Here is a 23789-nt window from a genome sequence, read left to right on the forward strand (position 1 = left end):
CAAGACACCGAGTTTAATAAGGATGTAGTCCATACGCTTTCAATATCATGCAGTAAAACACTGCATGCCGCAATGATGCGAGGAGCAGCGCGCCCTACTCAATTCATTTTGTACATTGTTGAGGGATGTCACGTTCATCCGCCACGATAAGATTACAGCATGCATACATACGGGGGTCCGGAACAGCTAGCCTTTGCCATTTTAATCTTTGGCTGCTTGAAATAAACCTTCCCGTCTTACAAAAAGCAAAAAGATGGGTGTGATTGGCGCAGGGAAAAGGAATACGGGACAACAAGCTGGTCCAGAATCCGGGGTTAACAAGAGTCGATCTGTTGAGAAACCCCTTCAGCCGTGTCGAAATTTGTTATTTATGTCTCATGGCAAAAGAGTGAGTGGATTAGATTGACTGGTATGTTTTGTTAGTAGCGACGATCCAAGCCCAAGCACGCAGTTGATTGTAAGACACGAAAACAATCAGATGGCACAGTAACACGCATAGAGGTACTCAAGTTGGCTAGGCTGGTCATAAATAATCAGTCATTTGCAAACTTTGATAGTCTGGTGCCGTCATATGTGTGCGACATGGGCGTAATTCTCGCATGAATGCGATAAGTAGACTGTTGAGAGCACGGTTGACCAGAAAGATAGAGCAGGCTACAAAGCAAAACAAAACAAAACAAACGGTATGTTGGTCGCGACCGTAGACTACTCTGTTGTAGAAGTATCAAAACCACCATGCCCGAAATGCAACCTTAGGCCGTTCCTTGCTTCTGGATATTGGCCCTACACTATTAATACCAGTCACTATTATTGCCGTATCGTGGATCTGCTCCGGCCCCGAGCTTCTAGCCCCGAACTCGGCCTGAAGCTTGAGGTGGCCCCCAGTTCTGACTCGTCACGACACCACCACCTGCTCAATCCGTAAAATGAGCTGTAATTCCTAGTGCGAGGTGAAACCAGCACAGCTGCATTCGAAATGAAACTCCATTATAAAGCTAGGCGCCTTCAAGTTTAAGTCTGGGAAAAGCCCCTCCCCCTCAGAAAAGGGGATATACGAAACCATTAGTTAACAGATATTGTACGGGTGTGGTTGGCGTAGATAATTGATGGACCCAAAGGTCTGCATATGCAAGGCGAATCTAGGCGATTCGAGATGGAGATAAGACAACCAACTAGATAATAATTACGGTGTACTGGACTATAGTCCAGAAATTGAGGGAGATTCAGTGGCAACACGTCCCTGATTCAAATCCATCGTCTAAACTCGGTCTTGCTGCCCTGCATCTGGTTTCGTCGAACGAGCATCATGGCACTCACTGACTGGGAGACTAACATGCCTGTCAAAGAAACGCCAACAAAAGGACCAGCACACCCTACAAATTCGAGAATGAATCGTTGGATTTAGGGTTAGTAGAGAGTTTCTTCGTCTTGCATGGCACTACCGACCTTGTCGCCCCCAAAGCCAGCCAACATTTCTTTCTGGGGTTTCGGTCAAGTAGAAAGGCGAGGGACAAACAAACAGCCTTTATGTTAGTGTATCGACAGTTTTTTTTTTATAAACCCGCGTGATCATTTGTCATGGGCGCTTGTTGGGCAATGGCTGCTTGCGTTTAGTTACACAGGGCAAAATAAATCGATTGTGGTAGAATCTCGCGAACCCGAGGGTTAATCAATGGAAGGAAAGTTACTTTGTCACTATGCCATACATGGTTGCAGCCTCGCCATGTCCGATGTCCGATGTGGTGGTTTCGGACCTGAACGGTCGGACGGGACGTGACACAAGGAAGGAATCCATCCGCCGTCGCCGCATGAACAAGGTGAGCTGAAAGAACATGGACTTGGGGCGAAGCGGCTGATGGATGGTCTTAGTCAGAAACTTGGATACAAATGTCCGTTCCTGAATAATAATAGAGTTGCCTTCGAAAAGCATTCCATTCCAATAACAGACGGCATCTCCGACTCAGGTTTGGCGTCGAATCCTGCCATTAATAAGATTTGAAGATGGCCATGTGGAAATGACCAGAACATCTTGGCAGTCTGCTGCTGAGCTTGTCAATCAGATTTGTGTGTAATCACTGCAATGGATCAGAACGAGGTGCTATGAGTTCATTCAGCCACAACTTGTTACACCACCACAGCAGCATTGGAGACTGACATGACTGCCATTGCGGTTGCGGCGGTGAAAGATTCCCATCCGCATTGATAGCTTTGCAGCATCTTGGGCAGAACAGCATTAGTTTAGAGCCAAGTTTTGGGCTGTGGTTTTGAACACAGGTGCATTGATGCGTTGGCCACTTCGTGTCCTGGGTGGATGGTGATGTGGTCCCACACCGATGGTGTTTTGCGATTGATTCTTGATGTTTAAATGAAGGATGGAGTCCTTCCTGGTTGTTGTTGTCAATCCTGACTCATAGCGGGCGAGCCTTGCTAAACGCTATTGCATTGTAGAGTGGGCAAATAATAGCTGGCAGCTCAAGTGTGTGAGTAATAATAGGAACAACGAATGCCCAAAACCCTGGGCCTCAGAGGGCGATTGTCAGGGTTGGCACACTTTTGTCGAGAAATGAACCCATCATCTCTTTCTGTCGAACTGGTGGTGCATAGGTAGACTACTCCCTGCTCTACCCTGTCTGACCAGGAATCGACGAGGTCCGCTCTTAAGATTCTGCTGCCAAACACACCACTACGACACCACTAGCATTCGACGCAGATGCAGCCCCAGGGCCTGCACGCATGGACGTTCTGGCAGGTGCTGAGCCTCTATCGAAATGGCCGAAGCGTGGACGAATCCTGGTCTGCCCGCCCTGGATAGAATTTGGTGGTCTAGGATGCTCACTATATCCAAGGTTCCCAAGATATTGTTATATTGTGAACCTCCACCAATACAATTCATTGTACAAAACAATCAAGGGTCCCGAGGTTGTTGCACGCTTCCTCGCATGGAATATGCTTGTACGGGACGGTGTACCAAGAGAGATTAGATATAGCTAAAAGCATCCCAGTACCACCAGGCTGGGATACACTATCAGTAATACTGACCAATTGGCAAGTCCAAAATTGGCGAAATGCCCTTTGCCTTGGAGTTGGCCGGTCACAGTGCACCGAGAGGCCTGAGAAGGCTGTAATAACGGACGGGCAAAACGGAGTACGGATACAACCTCATATCCACTTGCGAGCGCCTCGGCAAACTGTGTTTTGTGTGAGACTGGCTGGCTATGGCTTGCTGCATTGCAGAATGACACGACTGCTTGACTGACTGCATCGATACAAGTCACCGCTCCCGACCCAGTACATATCATGTCCGCAGTTGTTGTCTGTGGCGAGGTGCAAGTGAAGATTTCTGACAAGTGTGTAGAAATACATACAAGACGGCACTCGTGGTGGCGGCAGTTGCGAGACCATGGATGCAAAGGTTACATACAGTAAAGTCAAAAGAAGACAATCTCCAGCCGGGGCTCAGCATGCAACTGTCGTCACTAGTAGACTGCCACAAGAAACATGATTTTTCCATCGAGAGTCAGTCAGCAGCAAGATTGCATTGCTTTGTTGGCTCCTGGACCAGCGAGAGTTGCAGGACGACTCGTAGTGGCCGATGCTGGGGCGGCTCATTAGTCGCGCAGCGACTCCGCCGAAATCTGCACGCTTCTGGTCCGTTTCTAGATCAGCAGCGGCGGCGGATGGATCTTTCTGCGACCCCCCCGAGGTGTGCTAGTGCGATGGAATGACGATGGTGGTCCCTGGGAAATGGGGAGTACTTGGCCCTGGGCCGTCCCTTGTTGGGGTTATTGTTGGCGCCAGGACTCGGTTTGTACGGTAGGGTACCTTCTTCCAGCGTGGCATGTCGAGTACTAGTACTAATGTAATGACTGTAGTGTGCAAGATGCCCTTCATTGGTCCCGAATAAGTGAGATCCCCTGGAATTGTTGGACGAATCGGCAGGCCAAGTTTGTTATTCCCTGGCCTGTTTGGGTCGAATGTTCCTGGAATTCGATCCGTCTTCGGCAAGTCGAATTCTGACCCTGTTCTATTTTGTTTATTTTTTGTTGATGTTGCAGGATGAAAACTAACTGAGTGTCATGGTAATACTTAGTACCTAGATATTAAGTTTTTAATTTTGAAGGTTTGTTAGTAGGTGTATGTATGTAGGTATGGTACCTCTTTCCCAGCGAGGACCACGTCGTCCTTCTGTAAAGGAAGGAGCCGTTTTCTCTCTCTTATCCCTCCAGGATGGAAGGTACCATCCTGCCATCCACTCGTCACTGCCAACTTTGGACTGCCCATCTCCATCTCCAGGCCCAGGGTATTTCCATCTCCATCTCATCCCGCGGATCCTACGAAATGACATCCATGACAAAACCCACTCGATTCATCGAATGTCTTGATCACGCACTGTACTAATAAGTCTGTGGAGCTTTTCTACTTCGCTGCTACAGTACATAGTACAGCACAGTACAGCATGGCTAGACCAGGATTGAGAACCATTCATCCACTGGAACAATTCTCTTCTCGCATTGACCATCAACTTTTTTCCAAAGCGGAAACTATCGTGCAATACAATACAGTACGCAGATACAGTGATTGTTTTGCTGTATCTGTGTATGTCGCTGTCACAAAACAAAAGAAATCTCATCGGACAAAGGAAGATCGATCACGGTGAGTGAGTGGTCCCCGTGATACCCCCTTTAGACTGAGTCAAGTAGCGTCTGACCTTCACTACCCTACTCATCTAACAGAGACGAGGCACCGAGACGATGGCAACAACAAGCTCCGGCTCACAACATCAGAGGGTCACGCTGTCGCTGCAGTGTTAAGATTGCACTCCAATCCCCGCCAGCATGTCCTGTCCTGACTGGGACACTTGCTGGACTGAATGCCACTCTGTCTGACCTGCAAAGCCAAGAGCACAACAACCACTGGTGCCGACCGCTTCAATTGAAGTTTCGAACCATCTTCTTCACTAAAGACATGATGTCTGTCAGGCTTTCTGAGCTTTCTCACTCGATTCTGGAGGCAAGAGTTAAAAAAACCTTTCACAGGTTCGAATATGTGCGCCATTGCCGATGAACTTGTCCTACATGGAAATACAGTACGCTTTAGCCACCACCAACCTTGCAGGACAACTAATTACAGTCCGGTACGAGGATACATCAGTGTACATGACTTTGGCCTTCACTCACTACTGCATTCCAACCTGGAACTCTATGTGCACACCCTTAATTCCGACACACCCCACTCATGCAGGGCCCTTCCACGTCAGAAACATAGACTTGGAGGAGCTGGGATGTTGAAGTGAAAACACTAGGGGGTGTACTTAACGGATTTTTGCCTCGTTCTAGGTACACTGATGGTCTACACGGGCTCCCCTCTGCATGCATGGCGTTCCGTTGCCCACCGCCCCAGGCAGGCCAGCCCATGCCACGCGATGCCGCGCTTGGCCCCTAAATTTCCAAGCACAGCGCAGAAAAGGCTTTCGTTCTTCTGACTCGGTTATGGAGACGACTTTGAGTTGAAGTCGGTGGAAAAAGACCTGTCTCAAGAGCCCATCAGAGGAGCAAGTGTACCACTAGCCTGGTCTCGTCTGTCTAAGTGCCACACACTATTCAGACTCTATCCACATATCAAATATCCCAGTCTCCCGTCACTGTCGTCCCCTTTTCTTTCTCTCTTCCCTTCCTCTTGATCCGTTTCCTATTTCTGTCTCCCCATACTTAGAATCATTCGACCTTCTTTAACTCCATGAGCGTTGAAGACATATTTATCTTTTACTTGTAAGATTTTATTTTGTTAGGCTTCTAGAGCACTCAACATCAGTTTGGGCCTTTCACTACCTTCATTTACTCGACGCAAGCACCCACGAGACGATTGGTCACATACAAAGAGTATCATTTACAACCGAAACGAACTGCGAAGCAACCCACCATAAGGAACAGTGACGGCAACAGAAGTGGAATACAGCATATACTGTCACACAGACGCAATATTTGGTGCACGAAAACAGTCACTATCCGCTCAAGCTCATACCATTCTCGTAAGTCGACCGCAACACCTCAACATTGCATACGGCCTTGGACATAAAACAAAGACGCACCACCGACTGCACTTCAAAACTAGTGCACAGCATTTGGTTGATTAATGGTTCCCCTACCAAATGGTCTGCAGCCGGCCGTGTGCTCTGATTGTTCAGCCTGCACCCCTCGTGTTCCCGAGATGCTTTCTATTGCTGGGACATTGCATTACTAACAACTACTGAACAGTTGGTGAACTAAATACACCAGATTTCCTGGCTAACTTTCGAGTACCACCATTTTGAACCTGGCTACAATCGATTAACTGATCAACAAATACTCGGTAAATTGACAAACGATACGATGGCGGCAGATCAAGGGTTTGGAGGCCCAGTTGAGCGGTCCAGACGGAGTTTGTCAACGTCGGGCCCTGGGCCTAACGGTGAAGGCGAGACCAGACCAGAGAAGGAGACAACCAGAAAACCATCAGCAGACGAAAAGGACGAGGCCACGCAATCATCACAAGTTTTACCGCGCGGGTATGACAATGTCTCTAATGCACCAGCGCCAGCACCAGCACCACTCTCACGAAACCCTTCCGAAATGTCAACAACCTCAGCCACATCAAGTCCAGGACCTGATAGTAGGAGGTCTCCTGCCCCAAGCCAACCACTTGAACCCCCTGTCACAAAATCAAGTCTGGGTGAGCTTGAGGTTTCTAAGATCATCAACAACCCTAAACTAAGGCATGATATCAACTTCGACCCTGAGCTGCATTTCAGACCCAATGTCGAAGGTGACAAGGGCCGAAGAAAGCACGACCGCGCTAGTATCTTCTGGACAACCCTCAAGGAGGAACTCCTTGAATTCATTGTGGACCGAGATAGTTTCTATTCAAAGCACGGCACAGGCGACGACTGGTGCCTACCCAAGCTTCTCAAGTCCGTGAAAGAGATTATCCAGACTTTGGTACCGCAGCGCGACCGACAATTTCTCGATGAGGGCCTCAACGTGGAACTTCTGATGCAGCAGTTTCACCGCGGAATCGCTGATTTGGAGAAGCTTGCTTCGTGGCTTTCACGAGTTCTCAAATCCCACTGCGCACCGATGCGAGATGAGTGGGTTGATTCCATGTACAAGCAGCTCAGCAATGGCAACAGCAACAACGACGTCGAGGAGCTCGTTAATGGCATGCGAAGTTTGCTTAGTGTCCTCGAGGCGATGAAGTTGGATGTTGCAAACCACCAGATTCGCTGCCTTCGACCTGCCCTCATTGAGGAGACAACAGCCTTTGAACAAAAGTTCTTGATGAAGAAGCTGCGAAATCGCAAGATGGATATCGGCGACGCTAAGCCATGGTATCAGGATGCTGCTAGAACCTATCACAATGGCACTGGGAAAATGCCCTCTCACTTTGGTGACATGGGTGTCTTTTTCGAGGGACTGTCACGATCGATGCTTCCCTCCGCCGGCGAGAAGCCCTTGCCTGGCACATTCTTCTTCGACGAAGACCGGCTAGGGCGTGTTAGATCTGACATTCTCGATGCTATCAACCTAGATGTCTGCATGCGCATGTATGAAGACTTGGAGCGGGTTTCACGCCTCCAGTCACCTCCCGCTTGCCTCAGTGCTGTCCCAGATGACCACGAGTTCAATTTCAACACGCCTCCTTCAGCAAACTCGCGACCTTCAAGCGTCGCGCTAAGTTCCTCGGGCTCGAACTTCTCATCACCGCGGTCGTCCCTGGTCCTCCCTGCATACCTGACCTCAGATACCAACGAGTCCAAGTCGAGAGCCCGAAATCTTCGTGATACTCTAGTAGCACTACTTCAACAGGCGCCACACGATCTCCACTACCACGATCGATGGCGAGCAATGGCTCCTTCTCTGGCTCTGCAGATCTTCCGTTTCACCAATGCCCCCATGGATATGCTTACTCGCTTTGAGGAGAAGCTGACCGAGAACGTTTGCCGCATCTCGTCTCCCATTTATCAAGAGATGGAGGAGGCATACCGCAATCGACTTGTTACCGAGCTAGCCACGCGTGTACGCTACTTCAAGTCGCTGTCCGGCGTTTGCTTGTTCTCGATTGCCACCGGTAACCGTGTGCCAGCCAGCAGCCGCAGCCTGGATGCAGGACGAGACCGAGACTTGGATGCAGCTATCCGTATGGGTCAGCAGGAAGGCGGCATTGAAGACATTGCCACCCGCATTGCTCACGTCGGTGTTGTCCACTGGAGGATATGGGCCCGCATGGCATATGTCGACGAGGATGATATGTCTTTGGACTAATCAAGACGAGCACCCGTGTATCCCTTCGTGTCACCACTTCGCTATACCCCATTTACCATCTTTTAATATCGATACATGGTTAACCTACACACTACGCAGCTTGGCTTCGGATACAACATAATTCGCCCGGGACTCGATAACTATTCTTGGCTGGTCCGGAACTCAACTTACATCACTTGATCGGCGTCAGAAGCTTTTGCACCAAGGCTTTGCCGTTGCATTAAGCTTCTGTATGCGGCGGCGTTACTATCTATTCACTCCTGAATACTTCATTATGTCTTCTGTGCCTTGCTTTATAAGGAGTTTCTCTAGTTTTGGGAGGTTGGACGCGGTCCTTTGATTTGACGCAGCGGCGCTTTCGGTGTTTGGCCATCCCAAAGTACACCCGTGCTTCTTTTTTAAAGTAGCACAGCATAGTACATGGAAGCACATGACTTTGTTTTTGGTTTTAAGTTGTCCACATTTGGACGGCTCACTCGCATTTAGATCAGGCGCACATATTTGAGCTCATATACCGGATATTCTTTCTGTATTGTACATACACGGCGCAACAAGTGGCATAGACTAGACAAAGAAAGACTAGAAAGATTTAACTTACTCTCGCAAGTCCCCCCGCGTATTTACTACCCGATTGCTCGGGTGGGTGCATTTAATGTACATTTCCTTGTTACGTTTGGTATTATGTTACACTGAGATGTGGTGCAAGTCAAGGATTAATTGTTATTGTCCATCCTGTCTAGTCCATTGGGTAAGTCTGAAGGTGCAAAAATTAACAGCCAAAGAAGTATGGTAACATCATAAGCTGACCTACCAACTTCGTCTCTTATGTTTCCAGCGACCAGTTCTTCCGATGCCCTGAGGCCTCTGCCTTTTTCTCATGACAACTAGGGTTTATGATTTCGATCCAGTTGATCAAGCTCCCTGGCTTCCCGAATTTGTAGCTGACTGTGAAGTTGAATGTGCTGAGATTGAGACTAGACTGTTGGCCAGCTGATTCTTAACTTGTGACTATCATCCATGTGACCTACATCAACCACCACAGAACTCATCTGTCTGCAGCATGCTGTCACTCTCGAAAACTTATAACTAAGCTTGGCTGCCGTCAGACTTTCGGTGTATGACTTCAAATACCATGTGCATACATATATAGTAGTGTATACCTTACGAATGTGGCGAGATGGTCCGACTGACCGCTTGTCTTTACCAACCGAATCTTTGTTGCTTGATTATTGCCCTGACTACAGCCGAGGGACAGATTTATTCAGAGTTAGGGAAACTGACTTCAAATTGTTTGTCAGCTCAGGGTTGATACCACAGCATCATTGATTCGATCACAAGTTTGAGAGATTATTAAACTGAACTTAAAATGATATCAAATGCATGTGTCTTTGCTGAATAACAGAGTACGACTCTTGGATCTGACATGATGGACAAATTGTTTGTGAATGTCTGTTTCGAAAACATAGACAAAACCTTCAACCAGACTAACCATACATATATAGTGAGAGTATATCATAGATCAGTTGACAACTAACCAGTAACTTGTTAGTCCAAGGAAAGGGCGAGGCTGATCTAATGGCAATACAAGCTCTCGCTAAATAGACGTTCGAGAAGAAGGGACATATGACGACGCCGCTTTGAGGCGCATGTTATAAACTCTCTAAGGCACAATGTTATACTACTCAGTCTCGCGGCTTGGATACTACATTGTACGCGTAAGCTGCCCCTTTCAAGTCAACTCGATCATTCGACGTTTCGTGATATTTGACCTGTGATATCTTATAACGCTATATTGAGTCGCACCGACTCAAGGGACGTTAGCAAAGGCCTCGTGTATCAATTGATGTACAGTTCAAACTATCGAAGGTATCAATATATGTGTACAAGCTTAAAGCCCCTTCGTAAGCTTAATACACAACCACGCATATTGAGCTTCTGAGATGGGTTTGTGGAATACAATCTTTGTCTATTCTATCAACGGATGAAGAATTTATGCATTACGTTTCCCACCATGTGGAAATTATCTCAAAGGATCCACGATTTGCAAGCATTTCTGTCTAAAGGTTTAGAGAAACATGTTTCCACAACCGTGCCTCATCAGCAAAGCGTTGTTCATCCACCGCTCATAGGCACGTAAAATATGGAAGCACCGGTATAGTTTTATGAGAATAACGTCAATATAGCTTCCTGTCATTCGACATGGTTCGCTGAAAGTCTAGATAATGTCCCATTCACAAGGTATCGCTAACAAATTTGACCATCAGCCTCCCCTTGATCTATCGAAGAGAACCTTCTTCTCAGCTCCCGTTTTTTTGGAATCATTGATTCATCCTTCACATGAACTCCTTATGTATGCATATATACTCCCAACATCCACACTCGGCCCCCCTACATCCAATCGGTGCTTTCAAACAGAATTAAGTGGTGGCAGAAGAAAAGTACCGACACCACTGATGAAAAGAATTATTTTACATCGTGAAACATAACGCTGAGTTTGAAGTTAACTTGACTTCGAAGCTTCGGGTGCGAAGCTTCTCCTCTCAGGGGTTGGCTCATTGAGGACTTGGAAGTACTTTGGTTGGGGTCGGGACACGCTTCAGTTTGGCCAGCTCCTCTTCGAGTTGACGTGTTCGAGCACGCTCCTCCTGTTGGCACTTGTTAGTATTGCGTCATTGGATTTGTGTGGCGGGGATGTAGGCTTACCTTGATGTTATCCTGGAACTTCTTCCTCTCCTCACGCATTGTGGCCCTGAACTGCTCGCTCAGTACAGAGGCACCTCTGCCAACTCCGCCGTTTGGCGGAATGGCCTTGAGACGCTCGCTATCAAGGTCTTCCTGAAGCTTGGTGATGTGCCCACGAGCCTCCTCCATGTCTGACTCAAGTCGCCTGCGCAGTGTCGCCACCTCTCCTTCAAGCTGCCTCCTCACCACCTGGACATCCTGGAGGTTGTTCTCAAGCTCGATCTTCTCACGCTCAGCACTGAGTGTTTCCTTTGTGACATCCTCAAGCTCTTGGACGGTTCCGGCCAGCTCATTCTTGAGCCTCGTGAGTTGATTCTGGAGCTTCATCACCTCGCCGCTAGTCTTGATAGCTGCCACGTCGGCGGCCCTCTCGGCACGGGAACCGTAAGCACCATCTAATTCAGCTTGAGCAATGGTGAGCTCCGTCTTTGTTTCCACAAAGTTCATGTTGAGAAGCTCAAGTTCATCCTCCTTCTCCTTTAATTGTTTCTTCTTGGCCGCCAACTCATCCTTCTGGTTCTCGACACGTTGCTGTAGGGACCTGGCATTATTCTCAGCCATTTGTTTGGATCGGTTGACTTCATCCAGCTGTGCGTTGAGGGCTTCAATGACCGAATCCACGCCAGTCAGCTGGTTACGGTTGTTGTTGCTGGAAGACTCAGCATCGGCCAGTTTCTTTTCGAGTTGCTTAACACTAGCCTCGAGAGCCGCGATCCTGCTGTTTCGTTCCTCTAGCTGACCTTGGGCGGTGCCTGCAGCACCTGCAGCGCCTGCCAGGTCTACCTGGAGTAGTTCCATATCGGACTCGAGGCGGGCGACCTTGGCATTGCGTTCCTCGAGGCGAGCTTCGATATCATTGGTCTTCTCTAATTCGGCCTTGAGGGTAGCAATGGTAGCAGTGTGTACCTCAACCTGATCCCTAAAAGTATTGGCCTCCTGGATCTCAGTGTGAAGGGTTGCGATCTTTGCATCGCGCTCGTCGATCTGAGTATGGGCGGCGTTGGCTTGCTCAAGATCAGCCTGGAGCGCGGCGATCCTCTTGTTGCGCTCTTCAACCTCACTCTGAGCCGTCTCCAGATAGGCCAACTCGGATTCGAGGGCAGTGATCTTGTTATCGCGATCATTAATCTGAGCCTGGGCTGCGGCAGCAGCAGCGGTCGCATCGGCAAGATCAGATCTGACGTTCTCGAGCTCCTTCTCCAAGCTGTCAATCTTGTCTTCCCGATCTTCGACTTGCGCATGTGCTGCACCAGCTGCTCCCGCTGCACCGGCCAGATCGCTCTGCAGACGTTTCAATTCAGACTCCAGGTCAGCGATCTTCTTGGCGCTTTCCTCCGACTGGGCCTTCTGAGCGCCGATATTGCGTGCAACACCAGTACCTTCAAGTTCCTCCAAGGTCTGTTCGAGCATAGCCTGCGCACTCATGGCGTCTCTTTCAGCTCGAGCCAACAAGACTTGTGTCTCATCCAACTCTTCCTGTTTTCTCGCGAGTTCCTCGTCCTTCTCAGCGTCTGACTTGTTGTTCAGTTCTCGCTGCTGCTTGATCTGTCGCTTCAATACAGACTTTTGATTTTTGAGGGTGGTGGCCTGAGAGTACAGCCATTGAACCCTATTCGAGAACCCGGGAAGACTGAATGCTTCGTCGATATCGAACTCGTCATCAGAGACTTCCTCGTCTTCGTAGCCCCTCTCAATGCGGGTTCTTCGACGCTCTTCCTTCTCTTTCTTGATCTTGGTGAAGCCTGTCTGCATCATGTTCCAGAGGTTCATAAGAATTCGCTCCACTTGCTCATCATCCTGCTTCTCTGGTGGGCCTGATCGAGATATTTGAACAGCACGTTCTAATTCGGAATCTGCTGCACGTAACGCATCCTCGAGATAGGTAAGTTTCGACTCGATGCTATCTTGTGAAGACTGAGGTGCAGCTGGGTACTCGGGATCCACCGTCATCAACAGGTCGCGAACTTGTTGGTTTAGTGATTCGATGCGTTTGCCGATGGAGCTGTCAACCTTGCCGCTGTCACCGGAAGACTCTTCTTGTTCGACCTCGATGGCGTTTAGACCCATTTCGAGATAATCCATCTGATTGTTCAGCAGCTCCCCTGGCTTCATTCCTGGCACACCAAATGGGGGGTCGTAGTACTCCTCGTTCTTGGAAGGGTTGAAGCGAACGATCGCATCCCGCAATGACCCGTTCAGGTTCTCTAGGCGAGCTTCCATCTCTGTTATCGACGTAACTAAAGAATCAGACTGGCCTTTGAGATGCAGATTCTCGTCCTTAATTTTTTCCATCTCATCTTTCAGCTGGCTGTGCTGTTCTCGAATTGGTGATTTGAGTGGTATTTCGATAGGCTGTTGGCGAGGAGGTCCCCTGGTAGATACTCCATTCGCTTGGCCGAAGTGGTTGTCATCGTGAAAGAAGTGCTCGTCGCCGGCGCGATCCATACTGTTGCGCGTATAAGTATATAGGCTCTCTGGACTTCCGGGCATACCATTCATTGGATGAAGCGTAGGGGTCATGTCCTTCTTCTTATTTGATGCTTTATGTGTGAGCTGAAGAATACCAGCAGTGTGTTCCAGTAGGCGTCGTTGAGGCTCCATAAGCCGTTTCTCGAGATTAAAGAGCTCCGCTGCCAACTCCTCACATTTCCTTTCGCTCGCCTGCCTCTCAGTCTCAGCTTCCTTTGCGCGAGCGTGGTCGCCACTGTTGCGACCCAGAAGACTCCTCCGCTTGCCATCCAGCTTCCCGGGATTATATAATCTCGCCATTGAAATTGCTGCATCTCGGTATTTGGACTGAATTGTCAGGTTCTGTCGAGTCGACTCAACGCGTTGAGACAAAGACTGGCACTGCTTCTTAAGATCGTCTACTTCTTCTTGTGACAAGATCGCGTATTCTTTACTATCAGAAAGAGCGGTTTCGGTGAGGAGATGTACTTGGATCGGGTCTCTAAGGTCGACAAGCGCGGAGCTTTGTGGTCGCTCAGGATTCATCTATGTCAAGAGTCAGAAGTTGTAAGTCGCAAACTCGACGATTATGACTATACCGGATTATAAAGTCCATGGTCCTTTTCGAAACCGTTCATTATGTCGGTGCGATAACCGTCAACGAAGGTTTTTCCACGAGCACTTGCAGCCGTGGGCGACATCCTGGAAGAGTCGAACCCATACGGGCTGCCCTCTCGCGCGTATGCACTCATATTTTGACGAGTTTATGATGTTTTGTGTTGAGTATCAGAGCATGGAATGATCCTCGAATGGGAATTGACGGTCAAGATAACACAACAGAAGCCATAGAGAGCGATGACTGGTCAGTATCGGAAAGTTTGACAGGTGGTTGACTGTTTGCTGAACGGTGCAACAAAGGGGCGTCGCGTCCAGAAACGGTTGGGGCTAGGGAATCGCAGAACGTCAAGAGCAATCCTGCAAGAGGCGCTGAACTGCTACCGCCAAAGAGTCGGTGCAGAAACCTTGAGGTTATTCCAAATGCTGGGGAGGGAAAAGGAGAGGTCGGTGTCGACTAAGAAGAAAAGGAGACCCATCGACAACCCAAGAGGTCGAATACGGTTGATTAATTACCTTAAGTTGTCCAGTGGGACCCTTGTGAAGAACTCCACTGCAAGTTGAATTACAGCGGCGGAGCTGATAAGTCTAACCGAGTCAGGTAGACAGGTACGTACCGGCTCGGGGCAGATCTACCACTCAGGCCACTGCAATTCCGTCTTCTAGGGGTTTTCGGCGGTTGGAGCAAGGCACATGAGGGGCGCACCCGCATTGCTCAGGCATGGGTCCTTCCACTAGTCTTTATCGAGTTCCTAGCTCTTTGATGGATCAACCAGTAGGAATGAGCCTCTGTTTCGAGAATGGTCTTGTGAGAGAACAAGGGAAAAAAGAGAACAGAATGGATATCGAGTTTCTTTTTCTTCTTTATCTTGGTGATTGCGGCTCGCATGATAATTACAAAGCTTTAGAGGCTGAGTTGGTGTTCTTGAACGCCCATCCCCTTATTTATAAACATCAATGCTCCCTTTATAGTGGCTTTTACTGGCGTTGCTGTCATTACCTCCATGGCTGTGTCCGCTGATCCCGCAGCAATGCTGACAGTTGATGGATGTGGCTGACAACGCCATGGGCGAGTTCCGATTGCCCAAGCCGATACAGAGTACCCTCCTTCAATACACGAAACTGTCAGCCTGACTTGACACATCAGAGGTGCGTCCGCGGTTACCACATAAGGTTCATTCCTCCGCCAGACAATACTCGAGCAATTATTGGTGTACTATATGTAGGCTGAGTTGAGACAAGTTGGAGGAGGAATGCACTGTGAGACTAGCATGTCTCGCATTCGGACCATATCGCTGAATCGTATGCAATGAATGACTGGTCGATGTCTTTGTTGTATCAACCGCACTAAAGTACTTCTCGTACCTGATCCATGATCTGTTGTCCCATGGTTCTTCGACGTTCGGCTTGTCCCTGCGCCTGAACTTGTGCTCCTGTTGTGACTGCTGTCGTCGAATTCTCATCTTCGAGACGACGTCGGAGACCTTCAAACTCAGCGCTTCGCCTCTGCGAACTTAGTCCCACTACCCAACCCGGCACTCGCCAGCGTACGAGGGAACTCGGAAGAAGCCCTTCTCGCCACGAATATCCAATAACCCAACCGGTGATTGCACCCAGAACAGAACCTGGCCATTGTAATAGTGCAAGGTGTAGAGCAATGGCGTATTTGTAGGACTTGTCAGAGAATGTAAGTCCCACGAATGGCCGGTCTGTTGGTGGTGCTTCGGACGTTGCAACTCGGTATTTGTACATATGCGGAACCATTGCATGATACTGAGCAAGGATGGCAAAAATGATGGGAGTAGGGCCGGCCGGGATGTAGTTTAGATATCCGGCAGTGAGAGGTCGCAGCACGATCGAGACGATTGGTGGAATGATGGACGTGATGAAATAAGTGACAGCCAAGAAGGACTGAAAGTAAACTGTGAGTGAAGTTGACGAGAAAATGCCATTGAACAACTTACAACGAACTTGCGAGAACCCCACATTCGCTCAACGATTCTGAGGTTGTACAAGGACATGGCAGCAAAGAGGACCTCGGATGAGTTAACATAACACAGCTGGTAGGCCAGAAGTCTCCAGAATTGGCGGTAGCGCCATATGTGAGTATCGATTAGTATGTAGAAGTAGTGTTTGACGTCGAGGACACTGGCTAGAATAGAGCCAGCGACAAGACCAACCACACCAAGGCGGGTCACGGGCGTATTGGTAAAGGACATGATGCGCTGGGCTGGGCTGGGAAATGATTGCGATGCTTATGGTATCATAGTTCGAGGCAATTTTCGGGGTATCTTTTCGTGTACAAGCGTATTCGTGTTATCTAAGACCGTATGTGATCGACGTCAAGTTTGACACGAATGCAAGCTCCAGATGAAGCTCCAGGAGCTATCTGCGATGCGAAAGGTGGCATTTCGATGTCACGTGCAGGCTCGGGTAATTATGGGGGATGCTGCATGATTGACCCCGCTGACGTCGTTCTAATCAAACGTTGTTACAATATATTTCGGTTAAGACGACGAGCTATTACATGTAAAGAACCGACTGTCTATAGGGATTGACTAATAGTTACAGAGTGCACATATATGCAATGTAGCTTAGCACAGTATAACCGTTCTGTTCTTAATAGAGTGTGTTATGAATAACGTACGGTAGGTGAGACAAAGATTGCCGACGACCAAATCACGTAGATCGAGATAGGGTGCTTCACAACAGTCCACAGGATAATCGAGCAAGATGTCGCGATGCGCACCAAGATCCTCGAATCAACTTGCAGGTAATATACACTTCATAATGGTTAGCTAGTCCAGTAATGCACCTCGATCTGTCTAACGGGAATAGATAGATCTTTCCAAGTCGTGCCCCTGCAACGTCACGCTACCAACCGACATGACTAGCCTAGCTTCCAACTTGCAGTGGACTGAACTCCAGTTGGGCACGAAATAAACGCCAAGCATACAAAGCCCAGCATTGTCAAATATCAAGATGGAGATTCAATTAAATTTCAACTCAAATAATTTTTGATCAATTAATAAAAATTTAATTTTTTTTTTCTTACTAAATTCTCCAATGGTCGCCTTGCAATCGCAGAGACGCCACTCTAACCGTCAACCTCCTTCCATCTCTCTCGTACCTTGAATCAACATCACCCTCTCACCAAACTCGACCATCCACAAGCGTCTCACGCGGCTCCAAATAAAGTCACTTGTTGATCTGACTTTGGTACTGATCAGCCCAAAACAAGAAATTCTTTACTCCCCCCTCCCCTCCTTACCTTATGTCCCCAGGAACAAGGGCATTGATTTAGTCTAAATCTCGCCTCCTCCGCCTTTCACTCCGATCATGCCGCTCGCTAACTTCGGCACTCTCATTCTCCACCATCTCGTCTTTGTCGCTCACCTGGTCTACTTCCACATTGCTTTCACTCACATGGAGCCCAGCGCCCTCGCGGTTATCTACTGTTTCTCTAAGCTTCTCGCCCGCCGCGCCGACGACATTGGCGGCCCTCCTCCGGAATGGCCCCCTCCGGCTATCCAGTGGTAGCCGGTCTTCCGTCTACGGCTTCGGCTTCGGCCTCCGGACTGACTGGACTGACTACAGGCTATGAGTCTCCGTCAGAAGAGCATCCGCCTTTCTTTTCGGTTGTAGCGTCGGCGCCTGCTGCCCCTGACGGGAAGGCAAATACAAACCCTAGGCGTCTTGCTGTACAGCGCCCTCCACTGACTCAACGACCATCGTACATTACCGCTATTGCTCCTGATGATGGCGATGGTAATAATCAAAGTCGTCCTCGGCTCGTTAATCAAAGTTCTACGATCACTTCCCACAGTTTAAATCATATTATGGCCACGGTGGAAAAGACGTCCCAAAACCGAAGGGTCGGTCTAAGAGATCGCATTGCCTGTTATCAATGGACTTATTTTACGTTGGTAAGCATTTCCGAGACCCAATTATGGCCTGGCTAACATCTTCCAGACAATGTCGACCGGCGGCATTGCCAATATTATCCATTCATGTAAACACGTCTTCTTCCAATCCCAAAAGAACGTGACTAACCCTCACTAGTAAAATGGACAGCTCCCTGGCTGCGCGGCATCGGCCTCTTCTTTTTCTTCCTCAACATTATCCTATTTATTATGAACTGTGTTCTAATATGCACGAGATTTTATCTTCGCCCAGGGAGCTTCATGAACTCCTTCACCGATCAAATAGAATCGCTATTTATCTCAGCTTCTGTAGGTCTCCCATCATTCATCATACAAGACTGTTACTAACAAGTAGTAGTTAGTCTCGTAAGCGATAAATATCCGCAATATACTTTCAAACAGCTCTGATAATTCTAGTGTTGCTGTAATATTAATCAATACCTGTCAATATGGTGTTCCTTATACAGGCCCGTGGCTTCTCAACACCATGGAGTGGGTGTTCTGGGTATATGCCGCCCTCAGCGTCTCTGTCAGCGCATTTCTATATCTGATTCTATGGTCCACGCTGTGAGATCTCCCAGTTATTACCTTTTAAACGCCTTCAGTATTAACAATTCATTCTCAGGATCTTCCCCGTTCACACAATGACACCTACATGGGTCTTTCCCGCATATCCTCTGCTTCTCAATGCACCCTTCGCAGCAAATCTTATCGCTGCTGCGGACTCTTCGGGCCATAAACTGAAAGTAGATACCGTGGCTATGGCACTCGGAGCTACTGCGATTCAAGGAACCGGCTGTTTAATCGCCTTTATGATATCTTCTGCTTTTATTTACCGCCTAATGACTCAGAAGCTTCCGCGGGATAACCAGAGACCCGGTATCGTAAGTCTAATATTCTGTATTCATGTCTAGTATATTGACCCTTGTTAGTTCATGTCAATTGGTCCTTATGGCTTTACAGCTGCTGGTATAGGTATGTCGTAATATTTCATCCCATAGACTAGGTAGGCTAGAGTATCTAACAGCTGCAGCCCAACTCGGTAGCCAAGCACACTTGCTTGTTCCTGAAAACTTCCTGGGCGCTCCACACGTTGCAGACATCATTAAAGTCATAAGCATTCTTGTGAGTCTCTGGCTCTGGGGCCTTGCCCTGTGGTTTTTCCTCGTTTGCGTCGGCGCGTTGTGGAAATATACTAGGTCAGGCCACCATATGCCCTTCCAGATGACCTGGTGGTCATTTGTCTTTCCCAATACTGCTCTTGTAAGCACCCTCCCTCAGCCTCTCGTGAACGAATTCTCATTTATTTTATTTTCAGGTTACGGCTACTAGCGTCATGGGTAAGATCTTTGACAACAATGGCCTTCACATCTTTGCATCTGTTATGACTGTTGCTATTATCATCGTCTGGATCATAATCTTTGCAAGGATGTGCTGGAGTCTTAAAACAAAGAAGCTTCTTTGGCCCAGGGATGAAAAATAGACAATTACACAGCCTCGTAGGCTTGTTTTCTTCAACCATAGCGATTTCCGTTCCAGCGGCTGGTGTGAAGTTTGCTTAGATTGGCACACGGATTTCAGCATTGTTGGGAATTGTGCGATCTTCTCGATTAGAATCAACATATATGAATACTATAACCGATTGTTTTTGTCACTCCAGACTTGTTCATGTGTATCAAATTGGGCTGACACGTTTCTGCTTTGTTGGAGGGACTACTCCTCTGGCATGGAGAAGATGGTTTAATTTAGTTCCTTAGTAGGATTCCCTAAACCCCATCTATCTACACTGCTCGTATATGGCCTCAAATGTTGTACCTCTAAACAATGCAAGGTAAGAAAACGTATCGCCAGTCGCTTGCCAAGAACCTCCGAAACGCCCCCAAACTCCAGTGTCAAAATATTTTGGTTATCACACTCTGACACCCTGACTCAAGATACACCAAAAATTGTCACATACACAACTGTATTACAGCTTGGCTTTGACGCCTTCACCGGCAGTGGCCTCGAGATTGACGGTAATTTCACCTGTCTTCTCGCCATGGCCAAAAAAGATGACTTGCACAGTCAGGTCATCACTACACAGTTGTTAGTTACGGCACATATTATTATGAACGAGGTTCCTTACCGGTAACGTCGCGAGAAGGGAGAAGGCAGGGTGAGCAAAGCGCACACCTGTTCGTCATTGTTGCCACCAAGAGCATTTCGGATGAGGTGCGTAGCAACGTTCTTGTCCTTCACTGTAAAACGATCCTTGGCATCTGGGTCGATACCCCACTGCTGAACACGAATAGGGGTCTTGTTGCCATCAGGCCCAGCAGTCTTACTCTCCTCCACGGGTAGAGGTGTCTTTGACGATCCGAAGATCTTGTTCCAGGCAGCATCAAACTGAGAGTTGCTGCCAGACTGTCCCTCGGATTCAATCCACTTGCCTACGAGGCCGACAACCTCTTCATTGGTGAGCATCTCCCATAGACCGTCTGTGGCCAAAACAAGGAAATCGCCATTTTCGGGGTTGACCTTGGTCGTCGTAACCACAGGCTCGGCTGTGACATATGGAGGGGTTTTGAGAAGAGGCGACGGGCTGCGACCGAAGAAATTCTCACGCAACTTGTATGCGACGTCCCTGCTCCACTTGTAGACAGCATCGCCAAATGCTCGGCTAGGTTCCAATCCACCAAGAACACGGCCATTGCGAATAACGTTCTCCTCTCCAGGGTGTTCCTTGCGCATGCGTTCAACCTCCTGAGGGTTGCTACCGGTTTGATCATCTGAAAGAGCAGTAGCAGTCCACTTTCCATTCGCCGCTCGACGACCTAGAACAGCGCGGGAATCGCCTGTGCAAGCAACGCGCAGGAGATTGCTACGGCTGTCATAGAATGACAACAGAGCACACGATCCGGACAAAGCGGGCTGCAACAACTCGGCGGCGACAGTCTTGGAACCACCCTTGAACACCTTCTCGACGCTCTTGTGAACAATCTCGTTATCCAGGTTGTTGAATCCAGTCTTGATGGCCAGAGTTACCGCGTCTTCAGAAGGTAGCTCACCAGAGGCCTGCTTGTAGGTCGCGTTGAGTTCACGGGCGACATAGTTGATCAAGCTTTCCCTCAATGTTGCAGAGGTAGTCCATCCCCTAAAACGTGTAAGTAAGACCCCTGATATTGCACTGTGCAAGCTGTATCCTATATACTTACGAATGGCCGTCAAAGACACCCCAAAACATCCAGTCGCTGTTGTCAGTCTCGACAGAAGACCTGCTAGGAACCTGGACAATCTTCTCGGCGTGATCATCCTCAATTGGATCGTTACTGGGTAGTTGGACCAAGTCATAACGCGTAACACCTTGGCCTCGGCTAACGGAGTAAGACTGCTCAAGGCGACGCAGCTTTTGTGTAGCTTGATCGGGCGTCAACATCTCGACAATGCGACGACCGTCGTCGCTAGTAGCCTTGGAGATCGGCCCCTCGCCAACAATGGTGCCCTGCCTGAGTTCGTCAGCGCCCACTACAAGGACAGTGCGAGTCGGTACCGCATCGGCCGTTTGGGTGGAGGTGAGGCTGTTAGCACCAAAGGTGGAAGTAGGCGCAAGGTCAGAGTTGTTGTAGGAGTACCAAGCGCCGTATCCGACGATGATACTGGAAAGCAGCGCGGTGGGCAGACGACGGAAGTACATAGAGGACCTTAGAGGAATGTTTTTCGTCGAGTTGCGATGAGCGTTCCGAGCGTGCGCGGAGGCCTTGGATCGAGATTGATGAGACAAGACTGGCGAGGAGACTGAGAAACCACGACGCGGGGTTCGAGCAAGGGCGCGGACGGTCGAAAGAGAGGTCGTCCGAAGGGTTTTGACTGCAGCTCGATTCATCGGGGCGGCGGGCAGGGGAGCTTGGAGCTAACCTGGCAGGGAGTGGTGGTTGATACAAAAGAGACGTTGAATGACGAGTCAAGAAATGGTCGATAACAAAGGAAACAACGACCACGATTGCATGGGAGGGGGAGAAGGAAGATCGAAGTACTGCACTGAAGCTACCTAGGTAGGTAGCTAATAGATTAATCTATACGTAGTGTAGTCTAGACCAGGTAGTGAGTGAGTGGGTGGATAGCAGAGGTTCGTGATGGTGGATGACTGCTCTTGAGTGGGTCTGGAGAAGACACTATCTTATCGCAACCTTTCCCTTCTGGGACTGCAGCTATTGATAAGTCACTGCGAATACCGGAGTTGAATGAGTTATGTTGATGGGATTTTATATTCTTTCACTCTCTCTTATTGAAACTCATCAACAACCTTTGAACTACCCACAGCGATTTATTCCGATTTTTTTCACATTCGCATGGTCACGTCTTAGACCGCTTGACCCACGTGAGCCAAAGGCATAACACCCGACCTGAGTTTGATCTCATTCATCTAAAAACCGACTTCAACCGAGGTTCACCTCTTGCTGCTGTTTCAGGCATCTTGGTCTACCTGATTGACCCAAGTCCTGAACAGGCCAAGCTTTGCTAGCCCTGTGAGCTTTACCAACCCCGGGATTGTTTTCTCACATGTTAGTACATAGATCATCCCCTTGCACATGGACACGATGAAATTCCATACTTGTATCTGTTTTTGGATGTGAAGCTTACTGAGATCTAATAGATTTTGAGAACCTCCAATCCACATAATGAGCCAACAGCAGTCCTCACAGTCCCTTTCGGGAGCTGATCGCATCAGGGCTCTCAAGGATGATGATGCCATATTTACTGCTTTTGATACATATCCATGGGCTAAGGACAAAAGCTTCATGGTAAACCGATTACATATTTTTATTCCGAGACTTACTGATATCTCTTTAGTCAGGCCTTTGCTCCATCCTTGGTGAACCTGGTCAGCAAGACCCCGAAGCCTCTCTCTCAGATATGGCTATCCACGCTCGCATATTCTATTATGCACAGCGCATTGGTGTCAACATCGACTTTGGTTCCTATAAAAGCTGGTTGACTAGCAAAACAAATTATCAGCCCCCGGATGTCTTGCCAGAGGAATACCGTCAACGTGCAGAAGCCAATGCCACCTCAGCCTCGGCCTTGGACTGGCAGAAGGCTGCACCAAAGACTGACCTCTACATCGACAGAAAAGCCGCTGCGGCTCAATCTAGCTCAGAAGATCAGCCTAATTATCCGATGGGGTTTGCCGAAATGATCAAACTTATCCAAGAGGGCAAGCCTGTGCCGGGAATTCGACAAATACCAAACACCATCATCAGGGACCCCGTAAGTCCAACTCTAGAGAACAACCCTTCTGCCCAGTTGTCTTTACTAAAACATGCCCAGGCCGTGAAACCTGTCGGGACCAGGGCTGCCCCAAGAAAGCCATGGGAGAAGGATGTCAGTCCCGATGTTTCCACTCTTGTAGACCTACCAAAAGCGCTTGACACCGAGTTTCCACCCCTTCACGACGATCTTGTTGCTTCCTCTGCTGCTGAAACTTCGTGAGACGAAAAGTAAAAACAGGATCACTGTCTTGTCGTTTATAGCATTGGTGGCGTTACGGATCATGCAACCATGGGCATGCTTCATTATGAATTTGAGCAAGATCGATAGATGACTGAGATAGTGCGATTTTGGTTATCTCACTTACCAATCGCGGCGCACAATTGGGCCATTGAGTGATAAAAGCATCATCGTTTATTAAAAGGAATTTAATGACTACAGTAACAACCCGTGTGCTATAGGAAGACGCCTAAACCCAGCATCCGCATAGAAAAACGACATATAACTTCATAAACTC

At 48.5% G+C, this 23789-nt stretch overlaps 6 protein-coding genes across 6 annotated transcripts; 3 read left to right on the forward strand and 3 right to left on the reverse strand.

The window, feature by feature from the left end:
- Positions 1-6368: 6368 nt before the first annotated feature.
- Positions 6369-8297, forward strand: FSST1_011167 (T-complex protein 11-domain-containing protein; the record flags this gene model as incomplete). Its single annotated transcript, XM_083234271.1, has 1 exon — positions 6369-8297. One exon carries the CDS (start codon positions 6369-6371, stop codon positions 8295-8297), a length of 1929 nt encoding a protein of 642 aa, XP_083080863.1.
- A 2552-nt stretch (positions 8298-10849) lies between these two features.
- Positions 10850-14239, reverse strand: FSST1_011168 (Up-regulated during septation-domain-containing protein; the record flags this gene model as incomplete). Its single annotated transcript, XM_083234272.1, has 3 exons — positions 10850-10942; positions 11001-14033; positions 14087-14239. The coding sequence occupies 3 exons, from the start codon at positions 14237-14239 to the stop codon at positions 10850-10852; spliced, it is 3279 nt and encodes a 1092-aa protein (XP_083080864.1).
- Positions 14240-15449: 1210 nt separating this feature from the next.
- On the reverse strand, positions 15450-16321 carry FSST1_011169 (uncharacterized protein; the record flags this gene model as incomplete). The annotated part of the gene is made up of 2 exons (XM_083234273.1): positions 15450-16013; positions 16067-16321. 2 exons carry the CDS (start codon positions 16319-16321, stop codon positions 15450-15452), a joined length of 819 nt encoding a protein of 272 aa, XP_083080865.1.
- Positions 16322-17614: 1293 nt separating this feature from the next.
- FSST1_011170 (voltage-dependent anion channel-domain-containing protein) lies at positions 17615-19508 on the forward strand (the record flags this gene model as incomplete). The annotated part of the gene is made up of 9 exons (XM_083234274.1): positions 17615-18028; positions 18075-18114; positions 18165-18334; positions 18384-18391; positions 18443-18592; positions 18651-18909; positions 18958-19000; positions 19059-19288; positions 19344-19508. 9 exons carry the CDS (start codon positions 17615-17617, stop codon positions 19506-19508), a joined length of 1479 nt encoding a protein of 492 aa, XP_083080866.1.
- A 483-nt stretch (positions 19509-19991) lies between these two features.
- Positions 19992-21887, reverse strand: FSST1_011171 (phosphatase 2C-like domain-containing protein; the record flags this gene model as incomplete). Its single annotated transcript, XM_083234275.1, has 3 exons — positions 19992-20100; positions 20151-21158; positions 21220-21887. 3 exons carry the CDS (start codon positions 21885-21887, stop codon positions 19992-19994), a joined length of 1785 nt encoding a protein of 594 aa, XP_083080867.1.
- Positions 21888-22683: 796 nt separating this feature from the next.
- On the forward strand, positions 22684-23602 carry FSST1_011172 (PEX14-like KPWE domain-containing protein; the record flags this gene model as incomplete). Its single annotated transcript, XM_083234276.1, has 4 exons — positions 22684-22806; positions 22856-23272; positions 23333-23490; positions 23536-23602. 4 exons carry the CDS (start codon positions 22684-22686, stop codon positions 23600-23602), a joined length of 765 nt encoding a protein of 254 aa, XP_083080868.1.
- Between the last annotated feature and the right edge of the window lie 187 nt (positions 23603-23789).

This window comes from Fusarium sambucinum, chromosome III (assembly GCF_050947815.1).
Source record: "Fusarium sambucinum isolate potato_lamoka chromosome III, whole genome shotgun sequence".
In the NCBI taxonomy this organism is placed as follows: Eukaryota; Fungi; Ascomycota; class Sordariomycetes; order Hypocreales; family Nectriaceae; genus Fusarium; species Fusarium sambucinum.